This window comes from Diospyros lotus, chromosome 15 (genome assembly GCF_014633365.1).
Source record: "Diospyros lotus cultivar Yz01 chromosome 15, ASM1463336v1, whole genome shotgun sequence".
Taxonomy (NCBI): Eukaryota; Viridiplantae; Streptophyta; class Magnoliopsida; order Ericales; family Ebenaceae; genus Diospyros; species Diospyros lotus.
This window is the reverse complement of record NC_068352.1, coordinates 25,717,848-25,740,629: the sequence shown is the minus strand read 5'-3', so window position 1 is coordinate 25,740,629 and position 22,782 is coordinate 25,717,848. Positions and strand designations below refer to the sequence as shown.

Genomic DNA, 22,782 nt, shown 5'->3' with positions numbered 1-22,782 from the left:
ACAGCTAACACAAAACTGAAGCAGGGAATAAGTTGGCCGCTGTGTCACTTTATGTTCACATGCGTGAATTCATGTAAGGAGTGAAAAGGTTGCTGTATTGAAGTTGGTTGTTTCTCTGGGCTGTAAGATCAGTCAAGTATCCATTAAAAGAGGGAAACTTGCTCTCACTAAAAGTGCACTATCTAGTTTTCCCACTTATGTTCCATCTATTTTAACCATCGCTTGCTTTATGACTAGTAGTATCTAGTGAATAGACTTGAAAGTTATGAAGAGACTTTATTTGGGGTGTGGTCTCAAGATGAATTTGAATACCACTTGGTTAACTGGACAGATTAAGATTTTTCATCTGATTCTTATCTGATGTTTGGGGATTAGAAAGTGTAGGCTGTGAAACTTGGCATTATTGGGCAAGAAGTTGTAGATATTTCCCATGAAGTTGATAGCCTTGCAGAAAGGTTATAGCAAGCATGGGCATCTCTAGCGATAGTAGGACTAATGGGGCTTAGGAGTTCCATTGGGGTAGGCTTGTGGAGTGGCATTATGAGAGTATTCAGTGCCCTTTACAACAAAGTTAGTTCTGAGCTAGGGTCTGGTTCTAGAGTTGAGTTCTACAAAGACAGGAGATGTAATAGTCGTCAACTTAGCAAGATCTTCCTCGATTTTCTTCAGTTCACAAGAGATAAGCAAGTAAAGGTGGTATTATTTCTCATGTTTCTTCTTCTGAAAATCTTGCATAATCACCTGTTTGGATGTAATTTCAGAATCGGGAATTCGGTTCCTTGATGCCAAGGCCCAGGGCAAGGGAGGATCTTCCAGGAGAGGGAGATGGATTTTTTCTATTGGTTCAATCTATGGGCGCTTTTTGAAAGTCTTTATGGAATCAAACAATCACAGTATATGGAATTATTAACAGTCAGAGCAATTTGCAAAAGAAAGAAAACACAGCAAGCAATACGTCAATTGGGGACAATCTACAAAGCTATCAATTAAACAAGCATTACCAACTCCAAATCCATTGACACGATCAGAAATCTACACTGTACAATTAAATGAATCAATCAAACAATCAGATATTCACATCAAATTCAAGGAGGAGAAATAATTCTCAATATAATTCTCGTCATCTTTGAGCCAGTTAAGGTAACATTCTCGGCGCTAACAAACCTCGATTTCCGGAAAAACCCGGTCACCTCTTCGATCTCAGAGCTTCCACACTCCTCCATGGCCACGACGCAGACGCCGCCGACTCGCACCGTCCGCTCCATCTCGGCGGCGAACCGTTCGGGGAACAGCGCCAGGTCGAAATAAGCGGTGAAGCCGAGATCGAAGACGCCATCGAAGAACGGCAAATTGTGGGGATCGGCGCGCCTGACGAGCGGCGGGGAGTCGATGACCTCGACGGCGGTGACGTCGGCGACGCCGATCTGGTGGAGGGCCATGACGGCGTGGCCGGGGCCGGCTGCGACGCAGAGGACTTTGGAGTGGTTGTGGAAGAGGCGGTGGCGGGATTGGAGGTCGGAGAAGAAGGAGGTGAAGGAGTGGACTTTGTTGCGCCAACCGTTGGTGGACCAGATGCGGTGGTTTTTCTTTTCAAGGGAGGTGAAGGAGCGGTGGGAAAAGTCGCAGGTTGACTTGGGGTGGCGGAGGTGGGCCTTGCCGGCGGAGGAGGGGTGGTGGGGCAGCGGGAGGCAGGTTTCGGGGGTCTGGAGGAAGAGGACGAGGAGGGTTATGGTGGCTATGGCGACCGATGCGCACGATAACCTGTTTAGCAGATTCTGTATATGTCTCTCCATTTTGATTTTGCTCTCTGTCTCTTCTTTCTCTCTTCTTTCTCTCTCTGGTTCGAATGGCTGTGACTCCATTGTTGACGAACAGCCAAGCACAAGATTTGCCCTCTCTACGGTGTCGTTTTTTGGGGCCAGTCGGTTGCAACTTGGGCCGGACCAATTGAATCGTTAACAAACCCCAACCCAACCCAAAAAAGTACATACATATATTAGCATAAAATTGAACCAGCCCAGTTTCTTCTAATATTATATATTTGTTTGATTTTAGACTTGCAAATAACTATAATAACTAACTTGTATTAAAATAATTTTTTTTATCTTGTCTCAACTGTAAATGTCTAAAAATAATTTAAATTTTATCTAGTTTATATTATTTTAGTTAGTATCTTATTTTAATTAAAACAATAATATAAATGCACTAAGACAATGCTTATATAATTTAAGATTTCCGTTATCTCAACCAGTGATCATTTCACTAGAACCCCATTGCAACATATGTCATGCCTTAAAAGTTTTTCACATATTTCTTATAGTAGGACTTTCTAAGTTATTTCATAACTACATTTATCATTCTTCTTCTTCAACATCACTTGTTATTCAAAATATGTCAAGGACAACATCCTTTAATGGTTTATATATCCAAAATTTTTCGGACTATTAAAAAATATAATATTTGGTCTTTCATCTAATTCATACTTATTGTTTATTCTTAAACTAATATTTTAATTCAGTTTTAGTACAAAAGCTAACTAAAGTCCGTCCCTTTACTTTCAGTTAAATTTTAAACTAAAAATGATTTAAAATTAACATTATTATTACTTGAATAGTAGTTCTTGCGTTGTTTGCACCAAAACCATCGTACATTACCTTATTGTATTACAAACAAGAGTAGATTCACAGACAGACGAGCCCATGACAAACAAACATATGAAGATTTCTTTGGAGTTCACCAGATAGAGAAGTAACTAGCTGATAAGAACAAGTACACAGAACTGCCAAATACTCCCAATTGAGCAATTCAAAAATGTTCTCCAACCATTGATTTTATAGGAAAACGAATGACAGTAGGCTGAAATTAAGTTTGAAAGCACGGCTACTAACCTACGGCAGACAACACCTTTAGAACTGTCTTCATCCTTTTCCTCCTCTATCTTTCTCCAAGATCCTAGGTTTATAACATTGCAAGGGAATGACTGCAGCATGTAACAATGGCTAACTTCTAAGTAGCTCAAGCAACAAGCATGGCATCACACTCTACACTTGAGCCCACTCCATAAGCAGCCTTGGCAAGAACTTCAACAATGAAAATATCTTTCTAAAAATAGCCCACGGGGCACATGTGGGTGCCAAATGAGGGGGTTGCATGTCATGCCAGAGGCAATCAACATGGGTTTAACTTTTGGGGGAGGATATTTGCTTTTTTAGGGGAAGAATCTTGACGGTGTTATCAGTGAATCCAACTTTAAATTTTGATCAATCAGGCACATCCTGCAATTTACCTAGTAGCGGCACTAAGGAGCCGGAATTGCTATCCCTAGATTAGACGGGTACAAGCGGACTGGGTCATAAAAAAAAAAAAAAAAACTTTTTAAAAAGCATGATCTAAAGGTGCTTTACTCGTCAACTTTTCTAAAGGTAAAGAATGCTGAAATGGCACGTTCACCTGTCTTCAGAAGTTAAATTCACTGATTGCCATTGGAATCAACCTGCGGCCAAGAAACATCGTTGACATGAAAATATCTGTCTTCATTTCAATTATTGGTATACAATATAGCACAATCTTTCGACATTTTTCAGAAACTTTAAGACTCTGGTGAGGTGAGTCTGAGTTGATGATAAATCCCAAAGATCATGTAATTAACTGGTTTTGTTTGTAGTTACTGCTATACGAAACTTCAGATTGAGGTCTAGTTTTAGTGTCTTTCTAACTAAGAATTTACTATCCAGCTGCAAACTTGCTGTCAATTTAACCTGCTTCTACATGCCAGCTTAAAATTCATATTTTCCTACAGCCATTTGATCAAAATAGTCAAAAAGCAGCATCTCCTTTTTCCTTACAATTACTGTTGCTTTCAAGGCCATGGATTCACAGTTGCATGATTATGCAACTGCCATGCCACTCTGACGGAGTAGAACCTAATGCATTGACTCTTGGACCCTCCAAATAAAGGCACAAATGGGATAATGCAATATTAAGACATTTAGAATCAGTAGATTGTGTTCTTTACAGGGGTCCAGAGGATAGATTATAATTTTTTTTTTTCTCTTTTCCAATAGCGAAGTACGATTTTACCAACTACCTGATTGATCATTTGTTTCAACAGGACAGAATGATTAAATAGTAAAGATACGACGTGAATCTGAAGCAAAGGCATTGAAAATGTAATATTGTAAGGACATTGTAAGACAAATAAAAGGAGATTTGTTATTATTTTTTGCTTCATCAGTGCGTCATTCAAACTGTCAGCTGAACGACGCAAGGCTGCGATGGTAATCAAAATAGTCCTCCCATTTACAAGAGTAGAGTACAGAGCATTTAAAGCTAAATTGCAGTAAGCCTTGTTAGGATTTAATTCAAGTTCGGCTAGACTTAGTTGTGTGTTTTGAATTGTTCTTTGCATGTCTGTCATTATCCCTTTTATTTAACTATTTGCTAATTGTTTGTTCTAGAATTTAGCTAAGTGGAAATAGTGCCCACTAAGTGTTCGTGATTATGTGTCAAAGAGTGTTAAAAAATTTAGGAAAAAGTGTGTTTAATAAGTCATGTGGAACTTATCTATTTAAACTCTTTAGATGCTGGTAATAATAGATATCTGTACTAAATTTTAATTCAAGTTAATAAAATTACTTTCTTCCAGTAAAACGGCTTGTGTGTGTGTGTCCCTTTAGTGCGGGATTTGAATCTAACAAAATATGGTATTAAAGCCTAGTTTTTGATGATGCACGCTTAGCAAGAAATGATACATGCGCTCTTCCAACACTTAGGGATCACCCAGATGCCCCCCAAATTTAGCTAAATGAATTTTAGAGATGGAATGTTGTTTCTGTCTCTAAAAACAAAATTCAATCGATTCTATCACTAATTTCATAACAAAATTAGAGACGTAATTTTTATTTTTTGAGACAGATAGTCTGTCTCTAATTAGAGACGAAACAGAAATTCTGTCTCTAATTTATTAGCAACGGACCTTTTAGAAAGGAACCAAAATCCATCTCTGAACCATTAGAGACGGTATTTTATGAGATTAGAGAGGATTTTTTTTGTCTCTAAACTTAAATTTGTTTTTGTAGTGAGTACATATAAGGCACACACATTACTGTTGATCAATTAAAGCTTCTCAGAACCTTTCCAATCTCCATGCATCATCCATAGGAAAAGACAAATCTTTTTGTTTTCCAAGTTGACACACCTCACACACTTTGATTCACACGTACAACATGCATTCCATCCACTAAATACTTGTTCTGCAACAAATTCAGAGATGCATAGTTAAAGTACCCAAACATCTTATGACAAATCATAGATTCACTAGAGAATTTGGCATGGAAGGCAAAAAATTCCTTTTTCTTCCATTAAATAGGAAAACTTTTGTCTTTCATGTAAACAGTCAAAATTTCACATCCTTTTTTATCATAAATAGTGCAGGACCTATTGTAAAAAATCAAGGAATAGTTCTTTTCAAGCATTTGTCCTACACTTAATTTTTGAAAAATATAAAAATCAAAAATAAATTTGGTGCCTGCTGGTGTATGCACTACAACCTCACCCTAGCAATTAACTTCAAGATAATAGCCATTGCCAATTTTCACTCTGGAGACAAAACTCCTATCAATTTCTCTGAAAAATTTAGCATTATGGGTCATATGGTGCGTGCAACCACTGTCCACCATCCAAGCATCCTTGCTGCAACTTGTTGCATAGTAGGTAGCAAGAAACAATCTTTCCTCTGGTTGTGCTTTCTCAATGACCTGTGCTTGGTATGTTTGTTGTGTCTGCTCGTTTTTGTTTTTACATACATTTTCAATATAACCTTGTAGACCCTGCATTGCACATTAGGCCTAAACCAATATAATCTCTCAGCATGATTGTCTTTCTTGCAATGAAAGCATTGGGCATACTTCTTGCTTTCACCTTCTCTATTTGCCACTCCTCTTCTTCCTTCATCTCTTCTTCCTCCTTGTTTTTTCACCCCACTAGTTGATGGGGCTTTGTCTTTTGTTCCCCAAAAAGGCTCCCTCAGTAACCTCCTCTTGTTTAATGGACCTCCTATGCTCTATTACTTGCATTAAATTAACCAATTCTGACAGGTAAATTTGAGACAAATCCCTTGATTTTTCTAGTGATGAGATTTCAACCTCAAATTTTTCTAGCAAGGAGACAAACACTTTCTCCACCACCCTTTTGTCACTTAAGGAGTCTATTAGAAAACTCATTCACAGTTTCTAAGTCCTTCATCTTCAATGACTCAAACTCTCAAGTTGAGAGCCTACATTTACATAGTTCTCACACTGCCCTAGAACCCCTTTCTCAGCTTGTCCCAGACCTCTTTCATTGTAGTGCATGCCATGGTCCTAGTGAAGATAACATCAAACACAGCTGCATGAATTGCAGGGGGGGTGGATCAACATTTGTTTCCACAGCCTCCCATAAGCCAAATGCTTAGAGATATGGCTTCATTTTAATCAACCACATAACATAGTTCTCCCCTGTAAACTAAGGAAAAGAAAGGGGTTGAATAGTGACTAGAAGCAATTCTCAATTCTTATGTTGTCAAGAAACAACATGTTATGGAGAAAGCTTTTCAAGTTTTTCTCTCACTTCACAACCCTCTAAGATCAGAGAAGCTCTGATACCACTTGTTATATTATAAACTGAAGGAACTCAGCAAAAAGAAGAAGAACGAATGTTGTAGGAAAACCGCAACTGAAATTTCATTAGTTGCATATTTATATGAGATACAAAAAGCAAAGCCATTAACAACTTTCACTTAAGACATACAGTTGGTCCCCTACCCTAACACTTTTCTTGAAAATAAGTTGCATCATTCATTGGTATGCAAGACTTGACCTACACCATTTTTTTCCTTAACTTGAGCATACATCAAGCTAAAATATCTCAAACAAAAAGTGACAAAACAACTTTTCTGTTGTGAAAGCAAAAATGTCACAAAAATTCAGTAGATTTCAAAAGTGAAAAGAAAAAAGTACGCTAAATCAGAATCTATATACCCGTTGCTAATGCAAGCAAACTATCTCCCCCAAAACCAGAACCGACCTATTCAGCTATCTTGAAAAGCGTTTCCGTACTAAAAGCCCGAGAAATTCCATGGATGACAAAGTGTTCTGATGAAAAGGCATCTGGTGCTGTTATCTTCACCCCATTAATGGCCAATACTTGCTTAGAAGAAGCACTTGAAGTGATCACCAGATTTCTGTTCAGAAGTAGTGTCCAAAGAGATGCCTTCTCAGGCAATGAAGTCAATTCCATGAAAGTAAGCCTCTTTGGCAGAATATGAAACCTGACAATCGCGTCCAGCAGAGGTCTAGACGAAGCCACAAAGACAAATTCAACAGGCGCAAAAATTGTGGCCGAATTCAAGTCGGGGTAATCTTGAAGAATCCCATAAAGAAGAGAATGCAATCCGATCGCAAATGACACAAACCCATTAGAGCTCAGAAATCGAACTATTCTTGTCCACTCATCACTGATCTTCGACGAGTTTGACAAAATGCCGCAATGAGAATCACAAACCGGCGGCTCAGTGATTTCCCAATCTTGACCAGTTTCATGAAGTTCTGGTCTAGAGAAAGGCCCAAGAACGCCATGAATGGAAATGGCTCCGTCAAGAAACACGTCGGGATGAGCGATCAACACGTCGTTGATCTCGACCGATCCTTTCTTCGCATCGTTCTTGGTCATGGCGATTCTCTTTCCTGGAACGAGAGTGGGCAAGCAAGTGCCTTGGGGCTTCTTTAAGAGCTCTTTAATTGGGAGATTGGAAGGAGAAGTGTGGTATTGGAGGAGGCGTTTCACGGCGTTGGGATGGGCGGAGAGGTTGGAGATGGCGGCGTCTTGGAGGGCGAAGATGGTGGATTGGGGCGAGGACAGGAATTGCTCGGGGTAGATTTGGAGGATAGTGGCCATGGCGGTGAAGCCGTGGTTGCGCAGAGCGCGAGAGGCGTTGAAGGCGAGACGGTTGTGGATGGCGGCGGCTGCTGTTGGGTTTGAATGGTTGGGCCGTGGGGGCATGGAGGCATAGATGGATATCACGGCGAGGGTTACGGCCATGGCGAAGTAGAATGGGCAGTGCCACCAATGTGAGCAAGAAGCCGCCATTGGCATTGTCTGGTACCGTGCCGCCAAATTGCAGAGCGGGAGAGAAGAAGACGTAGCCACATGGAGAGAAGGTTTTTTGGTTGCTGGGAATGAAATGATTAAGAAATAATTTTATTTTAAAGCATATTTTTTGAAATTTCAAATAAAGTAAAAGGTCAAAAAGCTAAAAAGTAAATTTAGAAAAAAAAAAAAAACAAATGGAAGTTTAATGGAAAATAAAAAGCAAATTTAGTAACTTTAAATCAAATCAATGCAAGGGATTCAAATACATATAAAATATCACAAATAAAATATACTTTTTAAATAATATTATTTATCTAAATTGAAGATCCAATTTAGTTGATATATTTTCATTGAAAATCTACATATCTCCTATTTTTAAAATATATTTTTTAAATAATATTATTTATCTAAATAGAAGATTAATTTAGTTGATATATTTTCATTGAAAATCTATACATCTGTATCTCCTCATTTTTTAATAAAATTATGTCAACTAAATTTATGGGTCTCATTTTTTCAGTTTAACAGAATCGATCGAACCGAACTAATCGAATTGGTCGGTTTGGTTCAATTAATTAAGCAAGTAAAAATCAGTTTGGTTAAATTTATAAAAAATTTCGAATATTTTTGTTAACTGAAATAATCAAATTCTTTTTCCATTACCTATTGTTTTCCCTTACGAACCATCCCTTACTGCCATGGTTTTATTTTAGTGCCCACAGTTCCCCCCAACCCCCCCCCCCCGGCGGCGACACACACAAATTTCTTCTCTCTCTCCTTCACAAGTCACTAGAAGTGTCAAAAGGGCCAGCGGCCCACGGGCCGCCTGGCCCAACCCGAGACTTTGGCCCGACTTGTTACTGTTCCAACGGGCCGGGCCAGGCCAAAGAAATTGGGCCCAACCCGTTGGGCCCTTATGGCCCAATTAGTTAGGCCCTAACTCATTTTTTTTTAATTTTGTTATTATTTAGTAATTATTGATATTGGATACTAAAAAATTTAATTTCGCAATATATATAAATAATAACCATCAATTTATTTAAAATTTTGAAGTTAAATTTTTTAGTAATTATATATATACATTATTTTTCATATCAATTCACAAGAAAATTTATAAGGCATATAGAATTTTGAAATATAAAATGATGAAATAATATTTAAAACTTAAGAATTAAGATAGAAAATATTTAAAAAAATTGATTTTTATATATGTATTATTTTGATATTTATATATATATTATATGCATTATTTTTAAAAAAATTATTTAAAAAAAAAAAAAGGACCCGGGCCCGGCCTAGCCCTTTTAGTAAAAGGGTCGACCCGGCCAGTTTAAAAAGCCCGTGGGCCGACTCGGGCCAGCCCGGCCCGGCCCTTTTGACATCTCTACGAGTCACGCCGCACATGGTTTACTTCTTCTCCCCTCTACCCCACCCACGTGACCCTGACACTTTCTATTCCCCTCACCCTCAACCCCAAACTTCTCTCTCCCTCGCCCAAAACCTCTCAGCCTCATAGATGTCAGACATCCCCTCTCTCTCTCTCTCGCGCGCGCGCGTGCGCCAACTTCAGTCAATCCGTTGCCCCCTCCCTCCGGCCTTACCAGTGCCAATCGGTCTGTCACCCTCTCCCTCCGGTTCGTCACCAGCGCCAGTCGGTCCATCTTCTCCCTCCCGTCTCTTCATGACCGTTGATCCCTTCCCATCGCCTCACGATAATCTCTCTCTATCTCATGGCCACATGACACTCAAAGATTAAGGGCCGAACTGAATAAGGGCTGGCCATTCGTCTTTGTCTCCGGCGTTTTGTTTCCTTTCCTATGCAGAGGCCGACACCGCCTTAGTTGCATCTCTCTCCCTCTGATCATGCTCGCTCATTCGGTAAGTTTTAGTGAAGTTCGTTTATTTCGATTTCGATTTTTCGATTAGCATATCCTATCGGTTCGGTTCGGCTCGGTTAGTGGGCTATGGTCAATTCAGTTCGATTGGTAAAAAAGTTGACTGTTCGGTTGATAAAAAAGTTGACGGTTCGATCGATTATAACCGAATGCTCTCCCCAAACTAGATTAAAGATTCATTTTTAATTTAAATAAATAACATTACTCATACTTTTTAAGAGAATTCTTTGTTAAAGTTTCACCTAAACTAGAAAAAAAAAAAAAAAAAACATATGGAGACCATTTCAAATTTTATTTTACATGCAAGCATAAAATATAATTATGGTTGGGGGTAGTTTGCACGTATTAATATATAATTATATTTTAATTTGAATTTTTATGTATTTTTAATATTTTATGAGATTATTTTAATTTTATTGAATGTATATTTAATTATGTTAATATCAACAAATTAGTTTTTAAAAATTATACTCAAAATTTTAAAAGTGTAATAAGTATTGAGTGAAATATTTTATACTTTGACAATGTTTAAAAAAAATAATTATTTGGTTTAATACTTCAAAAGGCAATAATATAATTATTTTTCATATAAATAAATTTAGTTACATTCATAAAATTTTAAAGATTATTTTATTTTAACACGACAAATTCATTTGAATAATAAAAATGAGAAAATAGAAAAAGAATTGATGTTACTGATTTTAATATAATATATTAGAGGAACCAATGTAAATGTTATTTTAAACTCATTCAGACAATATTAAAATTTGTAGAAACAATATATAGATTTTTCAAAACCTATTTTATTTATACATTTAAAAATAATTTTTAAATTATAAAAATTTATAAATTTATTTAAATTTGTTCAAGCCCTCCAAATTCCTTCTAATAACAAAAATGGAAGAACGAAAAAACACTTATTTAAATTAGGTCAATGTAATTTAATAGTTTTTTTTTTAATAACTGAAATAGAAAATGAAAGGAATATTGTTCTAATAAAATAAATTAGATTATGTTTTAGTTTATAATTGTAAAACTAACATAAATTTGGGTTTATAAATTAGATTATGTTTTAGTCACTGCCTAAATTAAACCTTTCCATTTATATTGTTAAAAGCCACTGCCTAAATTGCCCAAATACTTGCATCTCTTTCGTTCATTCTTCATTTCTTCATTCCCTGGCCAGATCCTAGGGAGTTTTGGAGAAATTACACTTTATCCCTCAAGTTTGGTTAATTTCAGTTTAATCCCTTATTTCTAGCCCTCTGCTTTTAATATATTGCAGTATGACTTTTATAAATTATATCAAAGCTCACTGCAACTTAACTTGAAAATTTCTGAGAATTACCCTAAAATTCCAATAATCTTTGAAAAATTACACTATGGGCCTATACTATGGAAAATTACATCAAGTGAAATCTTTTGATAAATTATCAAACCACCCCGACATGGGGTCTCAAGACCTGGTAATATTAACAAAATGCTCCTAAATCATATGAAATTACAATTAAACTCATTTTTGTTTATCTAAAATAATAAATTCTCATTTCTCAAATTATTTTAAAAATTTCAGGTATTACAATAATAATAAATATTGGTTTAAAACACAATAAACAAAGTTTTTTCTTCCTTTCACAAATTTAAATTCAAAATAAGCAATTTTTTGAAAAATAAATAAACATTCATTATTATTTTTTTCTATGTGTAGGTTTCATATTAAATTATAACAATCTCTAATGTGAATTGTATGGACTTTGCCCTCAAGAGTAACTTAGGTGATGATTAGGGGCTGATGTAGGGATTTTGGGATTGAGCTATATTAATGTTTAGTTGGGGTTGGGTTGTTCAGGCTTATATATATATATAAATATATATATTTTACTATTTAGTTGTCTGTGCCAACCCCCTACATTTGTTCCTGGTGATAACCTATGTTGCACGAAAACACCTCATAGAAGTCGTTTCACTATTTTCGAAACGTTTTCTATTTTCGTTTTAGACTCTATTTATGTCTATTTTTTTAAAAAAAATATTCGTTTCCATGTTTCCGTTTCCTATTGAAAATATTTTTCGTTTCTATTTCTGTGCAACATAAGTAATAACGAACACAGTGCAACATAAGTAATAACAAACACCTCGTAACAAGTATAAGATTGTAATTTTAAATTTTTTAATATAAACATTTAGAGTTTAGGTTGCATTTGGAAACCCTTATCTATCATCGTGTGGGGGTTACAACCCCATTATTAGGTTGCATTTGTAACAGTCCACCTTTTCAGGGCGTGTTATGCCTTAAGAAATTTGGTCTTTTTTTTTTTTTTTTGTTATATTATCCCGAAATTCCCTAAGACCTTATCTAGTGTTAGACAAGATGTTTACACTAGAAAATAAATATAAAGCGGAAGTTAAATCGAACCTGCTCATGACAATTTATACATGAATAATTAGACATAATATTTATTACAAAGTTATTACATAAGCTTCTGGAAATAAAACAATTGTACATAATTTTTAAACTCATTCATATTACATCATAACATGGCTCATTTCCTCATCTCGCGTCCCTACACATCTCCAACCTCAGTATCATCACTGCAAGTCCCGACTGGAACGTTGAATGTTCCAGGGACGAACCCAAGTTAGATGATAAACTATCTAAGTAAGGGTACATAATGCTATGTCATGTGTGTATGCAATGTCTTACCTCGTAGGTGTCAACTGTACCCTCAGTCTACCTACCATTTTAGCGACCACCTCTATCGAAACCGGGGTGTATGGGTGTACCCTTGGTAAGGTAGCGATGCCAGTTTGTACTCCCTACAGCCTCATATGCGAGTGATCAATGACATTGACGTGTATTTATGCATTTTATAATCATGTCATGGATGCAGTCTACATGTTGGGTACATATCATAGCATGTCATTATGATGTAAGCATTCTCGAAGGTACACATTTATAATCGTACTAAGTTCGAAACAGTACACTTACAACTAAATTGCCTCGAAAGACGTGTCGTTCTCGAAAATCATGCCGAGCGGCTATTTCTCAATCTTCTTGCCCTCAAGGGCTCCTAAAACATTAATTTATTTTTTAGAAATCACTATTTTTCCATAATTTCTATAATTTTTCTTTATTTTTAAGCCTTATTTCTCCAAAAATTGCATAAAAATTATCTAGACTTTCATAAAGTCTAATTTCTCTCTACCAGAATTCTTTAAATAATATTTCTGAAATTCTGAAATTTTCTTGAAATTTTTCAACTTAAATTCCTATTTTTCCCTTATTTCCATAATAACCAAATTCCCTAAATAAATAACTATATAATAATTATTTAAAATTTTATATTATTCGATTTCCCTTCACTAATATTTCTTAAATAATACTTCTAACATTCTGAAATTTTCTTGGAATTTTCCAAATTAAAATTCTATTTTTTCTTTATTTTCATAATAAAAAAACTACTTAAATAATTAATAAATTTAGCATTTTCCAGAAAATTTTTCACAAAATAAGACATAAACAATATTCCAAATTTAAATAAAATTTTATTTCTTTTATTTGTATTTTCTTTTCTTTTCTTTTTCTCTTTATTTTCTTTTTTTGTCAGGCGTGTGAAGGCCACGCGCCTTCTTCCTACTCGCGGGCGCGTGGCTACACGCGCTCGACTGGGGGCTTCTTCTCCGGCGGCCACTTCATCGCCGATGATGCCTCGGCTACTCCAAGCTTGAAAAAAGCACTCTTATTCCCTCAAATCCGACCCTCTGATTCCAAATATAGTCTTGAAAACGAGAAAAAAGCATTAGAAATACCTTAATTTGTCGATTGAAGGTGCGGCTCCGACGAGTTATGCGTTTTCCGGTGAAGCTTCAATTCGCGTCTTCCTTTGCTCCGTTGGTTACCAAACTTGACAGAAACGTTGCCCACGAAACGATGATCAAAACCCTACTCCCAAAACTTCTCAACACTGCCCCAATCGACTGCTCTAAGAAGTAAAATTTTTCGATGAATGGCCATGCGCAAATTCGACTATTTATAGCCAAAGCTCCACCGCGAACGTCCAATTGAAGCTCCCACGTGTCTTAGAGGCCATACCCGACGTTCTGGGGAGCATTTAAAGCTCCCCCTTACTCCTATCGGCCGATTGTAGGCGCGGTCGTGCGCTTGCTCCAGATTTTCTGCGATTTTTCTTCTTTTTTATATATATATACATATATATATCATATATACATACGGATATTTACCTATATACATATATATCTTTATGCCATACATATATACATACTCATACATTTATACCTATACTTATTCATATCTACATACTAATATTTACACACTTATACATACTTATATTTACTTATATTTACATACTTATATAATTTTTGGCATACTTTAATAAATTAATTACATATCATATTAAACTAAATAAATATATCATATAAGCATAACTTTAATTAAACTAAACATACCATTAAATTTATTCATAATGGCTTAGGGTATTACAGCATTTGCCAAATTTCAGTTTATATTTTTTATTTAATTCAAATTTATTTATAAAATATTTTTTGTAAATATAGTTCTATATATTTAGTTCAAGTTTATATGTTTTTTCCCCCCAAAATTGCCTATTTTTGTAACTACAATATACCTTTGTAACTAAAAATATAACTTTGCAATTAAAATAGAAAGATAGAAGAAAGAAATTGTATATTTTTGTATCCCAATTATGTGATCTTGTTCAAATGATTGTAAGTGATGATTTTACATCTCTAATAATTATAATTACTTTTGAGTTTTTCTAAGTCCATTGCGACTAACATGGTGGAACTAAAGACGCCTAATTGAGACATGATTGGTCAGAGTGTAATAAAATATAATGGCACATGATAAAAAGAAAACCGAAAATACCAAATGAAATCACTCCCCCCTGTTATACTAATTCATAATTAATGGAGGATTGTGAAATCACAGCCTTATAACATTTACAGTTTTCTTTTTAATGTGTTTTAATTTTTCGCACGAATAAATGTAAGGTACCTTCGGGGGAAGTAGAATACTTTCTTCTGAGAAGGATCTTAAGAATGATATTATTGGTGTTTAGGTCTATCTTAGGAGTGATATTATTAGTGTTTAGGTCTATCACCCTAATCACTTGGGCACATTCATCGATTTATCTCCTCAGTGTAATTTTAGGGATGGGATGGCTGAGGATGTCAATAACAGGGCGTAATAAAAAAAAAAAAAATCGAAAACGTGATACGAAATCACAAATAATTAAATATATTCAGGTTAAGGTACGTCCGTACGTCTCCGGTGACGGCAGCCGACAAAAGCGTGTGGGTCCGCCTTCGTCGACGAACAAATTAAATTTAATTAATGGAATTCTCTCCTCAGTGAGATAATCGTCTTTTTATTTTTAACCTTTTAAAATCCCCAATGTTTTTGTCATAATCACAATAATAATAACGGTCGATGAGTGTGACGGGACTCGCACTTCATTGCAGCAAGAAATTACAACGTGTATATATACATCCTCTTAAACATCGATTAAATCGGGAATATCGTCGAAAAAATTAAGCAAGAAATCGTCATCGGATCCTCCTAAGATGAAGTCATCAGGAGGAAGAGGCCCCGGTATAACAATATCCCACATCCATGGCCTTGCTGAAGTTCTCTTGGTGGTGGTGGTGGTGGTAGCGCCTCGTAGTCGTGGCTTTTCTTCAAGTTTCTTTTTCCTTGTTGGCTTCTTGCGTCTAGGTCTGGATTGTTGGTGCTGACGGCTGAGGCTGACGGGCTTTCTCTTCATAGCCGGCGCCCTCCCGCGACCGATGCCCGGCCCCATGACAGTTCTCAAAGGTACTGCTGGTTTTGGTTTTGGTTTTGGTTTTCCACAAGCAAGTTTTCTTAGAGTAGTCATTAACTCGTAATCTCAAACAAATTACCAACCCGGCGGGAACAGTAGATAGATGCTGCAGACGTTGCGCTTGGAGCTCGCAGGACAGATGAGAATGGCTTGGATTCAAATGGACTGGTGGAGAGCATGAGCATCCCTCCGGATGTATATTCATATATATAGACATATTGTAACTAATCCAAATCCAAATGCAAGAAGGTTTAGCTTTGCCTCACCTAATTAATTAAAACAATTTTAATATAATTAAAATTCTATGTAAGAATTTTACTATTTATTATTTTAATATAAATAATAATTGTTATTTATTTTCTCTAGTAAATTCAAAAGAAAAATTCCATGTCCTTTTTTATATTCTATTGATGCATCCAATTTAAATTTTTAATTAATGGAACACTATAATTAATTTGACATGGCAACTTTTGATATTTAAATTTTGCTTAAATTAAAATATATTCCCTGCTATTATTCAATGTTTGTTGTAATGATGAACATTGATTTCAGGTTAGTTTAGCTTTAGTTATTTTTTGTTTATTCTATTTAAAGGTGTCCTTTATATATATATTTTTAATTAGATCTTGAATTATTCAGCACCTTGGATCCTTTTAAAAAAAACAAGAAATCAATTTTTTTAAATAAATTAATTAAAAGGGATATACTCAATTTATTGATAACTAATAAAATAATTTCTATGTTAAAAGAGATTTTCAATTTTCAGTAGTTTTGTTTCAGATGTATTAATTAAATTTAGGTAATTATCTTTTATTTAATTATTATTTCAACACTAGAGATTAAATCTAAATTATTATCCTTTTAAATGATATATATATTCCTAGTTTATTTCCTATGCCGTTCCCATTGAAAGTTTCAAACTCAAAACTAACCCCTCACATCCTCTTCATCAAGAACGCCAAATTCACCAAAAGAGTCTAACAGAAAGATCAAATTAATTATGGAAACAAGATCCGCTAAGAGGAAGCGTCTCCAGTTACGAGACGAGCACGAAGCTGATCCGATCGCCGACGTCGACCAAATCAGCGACCTTCCGGACGCCGTCCTCCACCGCATCCTCTTCCTCCTGCCCATCAAATCCGTTGCCCAAACCAGCGTCCTCTCCAAGCGATGGCGATGGCTCTGGTCCTCCTTCCCGGACCTCGATTTCACTACCGTCAGCCACCCTATCCCCCATTTCTCCTCCTCCACCATCATCACCTCCGGCGGCCGGAAAAGAGTCCACTCTCCCGTCGCCAAGAGCATGGACTTCATCAGCAACGTTCTCGCCCTCCGCGACAAGCATTCCGATCTCCGAACTCTCCGCTTCTGCGCCCAATTGAGCTTCTCCCGGCTCAACAGCTTGATCCGATGCGCTGTGCGGAACAATGTGCAAGAACTCGACGTCGAAGTCGCCACGAACGATTACTTCAACTTCCCTAGAAGTGTCATAACCTGCGAATCTTTAAGAATCTTCAAGCTCAAATCTCGTTATCCCGGTTTCCGGCTTCCTCCATCGCCGATAATGAAAAGCGGTTTCCTATCGCTCCAAACCCTTTCTCTCTCACTCATAATTCTGTACGATCAACCCTCTCTTCTCGATCTGTTCACCGCATCGTCCTTTCCACTTCTCAAGAAACTCAACCTCGACGCCTGTTTCGGGCTGAAACATCTCACAGTTGGTTGTCGGGCGCTCGAGGATTTAACTCTAGAGAACTGTTTCCAGCTGCATGATTTGAGCGTTTGTTGCGGGAAGTTGGAGAGATTGCGAGTGGCGAGTTGCTTCGACGCTTATGGCGGGCATAGTTGGGTGAAGATTGATGCGCCAAGACTGAGAACCTTTCTTTGGGAGTATAATGCCATCACTGAGAGCTCGTCTCTAGAGAACTTGGATTCCATCAATGAAGCCTCAGTTGGGTTCTTTGTGCTTCAAGAGGAGATAACTGCGGCCAAGCGGTGGAGCCTTGCTAATTTCCTGACTGGACTGTCTCGCGCCCAGTGTTTCACGCTTGAAAGCCAATGTGTGGAGGTATATATATGTATATAGATAGAGAGAGAGAGAGAGAGAGAGAGAGAGAGAGAGCGGGGGGTGTTGGGGTTTGCTCGCCTAAAGTAATGATAGCAACTTAATTATTTGTCGCATTCCCCTTGTCTTTGTTCCGCTCCTTTGTTCTTAAATAGTAATACTTGGAAGATGTAACTATCCTCGTGAAAAGATACATGAGTTTCGGCAAAAGGGTTTGCCGAAAATTTTCAAAACCAAATATCAAATCATCTTTGGAGTCACCAAATAGGAAGAGTAGAGTAGTAGAGATGGATCACAAGTTTTTATATCGAACAGCCATAAACCTTAATCTCAATTTCAGAGAGAGAGAGATCAGTTACATAAATTGTCTGGTTCTAATGATGTTAATTCATCCATACTCATTTTTCCTATTATCACTTTAATTTCAAGAGTTCTTCTTCATGAAGTTTGTTTAAATTACAAAGCATGCACGATGGGGTGCCAACTCTGAAATACAAAGTGATCCATGTTAATAATTTTCTCCAAGTGACAGATGAAAACTGTGTTTATTATGGCCGTTAATTTGTTATTGATGATTAATTAATGAATGAGTGCATGCAGCTTCTGTCGAGGAACAATCATTTCGCAAGTGTTCTGCTGCAACCATTCAACAACCTGAAAACCTTGGAACTCCGAACCGAGTTGGACAAGCACAACATTCCGGCGCTGGCATGCCTTTTCCGTAGCTCACCCACTCTCCACACCCTTATCATCAAAATCATCAACGACCACAAGATCCAAAGGAGAGTGAGTGCCCTTCATTGATTCATTCTTGCACCGTTTGATTTTCATGTATCCACCTATATATCTTGGCCAAATTCTATCCAGAATACTATTGCATGTGATTTTTGCCACTTTTAAAGGAAAATTAAGTACAAGGACGACAAAGGATCACATGAAATTAATTTTCTTAAGGGGAATGATTTTTTGTTTCGAAAATGGGGGATGAATCTGAATACAAGGGCATAGGAAGAATTTACAGTTTGATTGGATCATAGATATAGATATGTATATGTATAATATGTATGTATGTTTACCCATATTGATTGAGATTGATTGGTAACAGCAGCTTTCTTTGATCTCCCCGTGTTTCAGCAATGGAACAGGGAGCTGTGGGACTTGTCGAGCTCGGGCGAAGAGCGGTTCTGGGAGTCGCAGAGCCAGGCATTGAAGCAGTTCCTGAATCACCTAAAGGTGGTGACGATCCATGGGTTTTCACAGTGTGAGAACGATGTGATTCTGGCCAAGTTCTTGCTCAAGCACGCCAAGGTTCTGCAAGAGATGACTCTCTGCTCCGGACACTACACCCACAGAGACTCCCTCCGCCGAGAGAGAATCAAGTCGCAGATGATGGGTTTCTCCAAGGCTTCTTCTAATGCTCAAATTTCTTTTTTATAATTAAATATTCTTCGCATCTCCAACCAATTCTTTGGACTACAATTCTTTCCTATTATTTTTATGCTAACTAGATTGTACCCGTGCGATGAACGGCAGTAGTTTTTTTATGTCTCCTATTACTATAATTGTTTTTTCCTTTAAAATCAGTAAAAAATTATAATCACACCAATGCAATAATTTTTTATTTGTTTACTATAAAAAGAATAACGCTTTGGGGCGACTGCAGAAGAATTGAATAATTATCTCTTGTTGTGATTATTCTGCAAATATATTGAGCAAAGAAATTCAAAGGAATTTATAGGGATAATTTTTAAATATACATATGTCAACGTTCAGAATTAGTCAACCGTAATTCGTAGGCCTGCAGTGAGAGATAAGTCAAAATGCAAGAAGAAGAAACAAAATAGAACGTACATGAAAAGTTTTTACATGATTCGATCAGAATAATACCTACTCCACGACTGCTCTCTTGGTATTCTGGTAGAGTAACAATATATTATTCTTGTTGTTCTCTCTTGTTCAATGATTTTCGACCCTTATTTATGTGAGGGGTGTTTACAGTTGTATAAAATTCAAAAGTGGAAGAACGACATCACGAAGACAAGATATCCTTATCAATTCCATAAAACTGAGAGTGGGCTCCGTATTAGCAATGATCTGATTTGCTTTAGATAAAGTAGGTGGGTCACTACCTCCGATTGTTCCGTGGTTTTGTTGTTATGCGAGCTAATGAATTAGACCAGCGAGCTGGTGGATCGCAGAAAGCTCATTTGGTTTGACCAGCAAGTTGAAGCTATCGCTGGGAGTTCACCTGGTTCTGTAGTTTTGAGCTCGGATTTCAATGACGTGTGAGTTTGTTCTAATGAGTTCGACCTTGGGTCTATTGAGCTTCAGAAGATTGGGCAAGAGGTCTATTGGCCGGGTTGAGTCCAACCCATAAAAGATAGTTCGGGAAATACTCATAACAACATACAATGTGATTAATCACACTGCTAACTTCAAACCAATGTCTAATCATAGGTGAAATTAAGATTTCAAATACATATTATATTACTAAATTGTTGATTGACGCTTCAATCAAGGAAGTTAGTGAATTTTGAAACAAGAATGTTACAATGTTCATTCTTCAACATTCAACACTTTAATATTTTGTTCTTATTTACTGATTCTTTCCCTATGGTTCAAACTATTCAAAATCTTGAAAAAAATTGGGAACGAATGAGATTGCAGTCTTAAAGGATAAGTCAGATTTCGTCTTCGTCCATTTATTTTATCTCAAATGACCATACTTAAGTGAAAATAATTGAAGAACTATTGAAATCTATTGAGGTAAACTATTTTATATCATATATGAATTGATATTTAACATTAAAATGATTTTTTAAATATCTGATAATCTTTTTTTTTTTTCTAGGTTGGCAGTTGTTGGGTTCTTGCTATAATCATTGTAATTGAGGGTGATCAAAATTGGTGATATTTGTCATGTACAAAGTGTCCAAAGAAAGTCAGTTGTGTTGGCAATCGATTCTACTGTGAGAGATGCAACAAATTTGACATCACAGGAGCTCTTAGGTAGAAAAATTTTAACAATTTACTAACTCCTAATATTTGTTAGTAACATTTTCTATTTGAAATTGCAATTTATTTAAATCCATTATGGGGAAAGTAAAAAAAACCATCAAAAATTAAATCTATTATCATAAGACAGCGGCATTATTTCACACAGTTGTTCATGTATTGATGTTATTTTTTTTTTTTAATTTGCAACTTATTTAAATCCATTATGGGAAACATAAAAAAATTGTGGGAAAATTAATTTCATTATTGGAAAACTCTTGCATTATTGTCTATTGTTGTTGTGCATTTATGTTATTTTTTTTGAAATAGCAACTTATTTAAATCCATTATGGGAAACCCAAAAAACTATAGAAAATTAAATTCATTATCATAGTACGGCTGCATTATTGTTCTTTCTTGAAATTCTTATTACTCATCAATTGGAGATTACTCATTAAATTCTTAATAATAAATGTCTATCTGTATATAATGAAAACATTTTGAATTGTTAATTCTTAAAATTATATTAATTTTTATTAGAATTCGAATTACTCATTACCCATTTTCATTGCATTTTTATATATTGAAAATTTGACTTTTCATCAACTGGAGTTAGAGAATTAAATTGCCATAATAAATTTCTAATATGTATATGTAGATGACGTTTTTGGAGAAAAAATTATTAACTTTTTTCTGATGACTATCCTTCTTATATATATATATTAATATAATTAAGATTTGTCTTGCAAGTGAGGGCACCCGAAGATAATTAAGATTTATTAATGTAGATTACCCTTCCTTTGTTTCACCTAAAAGAAAAAGTTAATCTCCTTTAAATCATAACAATATCTATATATATAGTTTAAAAAAAAAAAAAATGACTGATACGGCCAATTGAATTGGTTGAATTCAAATAAATTGGAGTGTTTTAATTGATTATCTAATATTAAATAATTATTAATTTTTTAAATTTTCTTTTTCTTTAATAAAGGAGTGAAGAAAAAATAAAAAGAACTAGATGCTTTTTAAAAATATGGATTTATTATTATATATTTTATATATGAGTTCCTCAACCAATTTGATCTGGAACAAAATGTCAACGGTGGAAGAGTTGACTAGCATATAGCGAAGAATTGGATCATTGAAACAGAAGATACAAATTATTTTTGACATATAAAATAACATTTTATTATCAAATCTTCCTACACATTTTCCTTTCCAAGAATTTGTATTTAGGGGATATTTGGTATGCGAGAAATTTTTAAATTTTTGAGATTCATAATTTTTGAAAAATATTTTTGAAAATATTTAATTTTCAGGATTTATATAATTTTATATTTATTTAGATTTAAATATTTTCAAAAATGTTAAATATTCTTTTCTAAAAATTTCACATTCTTATGTTTAGTTTAAATAGAATATTATGGGAATCTATGTTTTTTTTTTAAATTACATTTATTTGATTTTTTATTTAAAAATGATAAATTCTTTCTAATATATATAAAATATTGAGATTCACAACCTTTTAGAAAATTAAAAAATATTTTTTTTACATATTATATATATGTATGTATGTATATATATACATAATATGTGTGTATATATATACATATTTTATATATTTATATGAATATATATATTTATAAGAAGTAACTTATCAAAAAAAATTATAAAATTATAAGAGAATAAGAGGTGTTTTAGATTTTTTATTTATTAAAAATTTTCTTAAGTTCATAAAATTCCAAGATTTCCAGCCCCTCCCCCGAATTTTTTTTTTAAAGTTGATTAAAAATAAATCTTAAATTTATTTAAAATATAAAATATAAATTTCTTTAAATTT

At 35.2% G+C, this 22,782-nt stretch overlaps 3 protein-coding genes across 3 annotated transcripts; 1 reads left to right on the top strand and 2 right to left on the bottom strand.

The window, feature by feature from the left end:
- Nucleotides 1-1,085: 1,085 nt before the first annotated feature.
- Nucleotides 1,086-1,862, bottom strand: LOC127791669 (uncharacterized). Its single transcript, XM_052321647.1, has one exon. The coding sequence runs from the start codon at nucleotides 1,860-1,862 to the stop codon at nucleotides 1,086-1,088; it is 777 nt and encodes a 258-aa protein (XP_052177607.1).
- Nucleotides 1,863-6,703: 4,841 nt separating this feature from the next.
- On the bottom strand, nucleotides 6,704-8,196 carry LOC127792345 (fasciclin-like arabinogalactan protein 21). Its single transcript, XM_052322811.1, has one exon. It carries the CDS (start codon nucleotides 8,128-8,130, stop codon nucleotides 7,063-7,065), a length of 1,068 nt encoding a protein of 355 aa, XP_052178771.1. The 5' UTR covers nucleotides 8,131-8,196; the 3' UTR covers nucleotides 6,704-7,062.
- Nucleotides 8,197-16,883: 8,687 nt separating this feature from the next.
- LOC127792529 (putative F-box/FBD/LRR-repeat protein At4g03220) lies at nucleotides 16,884-19,385 on the top strand. The gene is made up of 3 exons (XM_052323049.1): nucleotides 16,884-17,951; nucleotides 18,549-18,734; nucleotides 19,083-19,385. Exons 1-3 carry the CDS (start codon nucleotides 16,884-16,886, stop codon nucleotides 19,383-19,385), a joined length of 1,557 nt encoding a protein of 518 aa, XP_052179009.1.
- The last annotated feature ends 3,397 nt before the right edge of the window (nucleotides 19,386-22,782 follow it).

Excerpts from the sequence above, each read along its gene's own strand:
- LOC127791669 (XM_052321647.1), bottom strand. The coding sequence starts at position 1,862 with ATGGAGTCACAGCCATTCGAACCAGAGAGAGAAAGAAGAGAGAAAGAA.
- LOC127792345 (XM_052322811.1), bottom strand. The coding sequence starts at position 8,130 with ATGCCAATGGCGGCTTCTTGCTCACATTGGTGGCACTGCCCATTCTAC.
- LOC127792529 (XM_052323049.1), top strand. The coding sequence starts at position 16,884 with ATGGAAACAAGATCCGCTAAGAGGAAGCGTCTCCAGTTACGAGACGAG. Across the intron at positions 17,952-18,548 it reads TTGAAAGCCAATGTGTGGAG|CTTCTGTCGAGGAACAATCA; the intron begins GTATATATATGT and ends GAGTGCATGCAG. Across the intron at positions 18,735-19,082 it reads ACCACAAGATCCAAAGGAGA|CAATGGAACAGGGAGCTGTG; the intron begins GTGAGTGCCCTT and ends CCCGTGTTTCAG.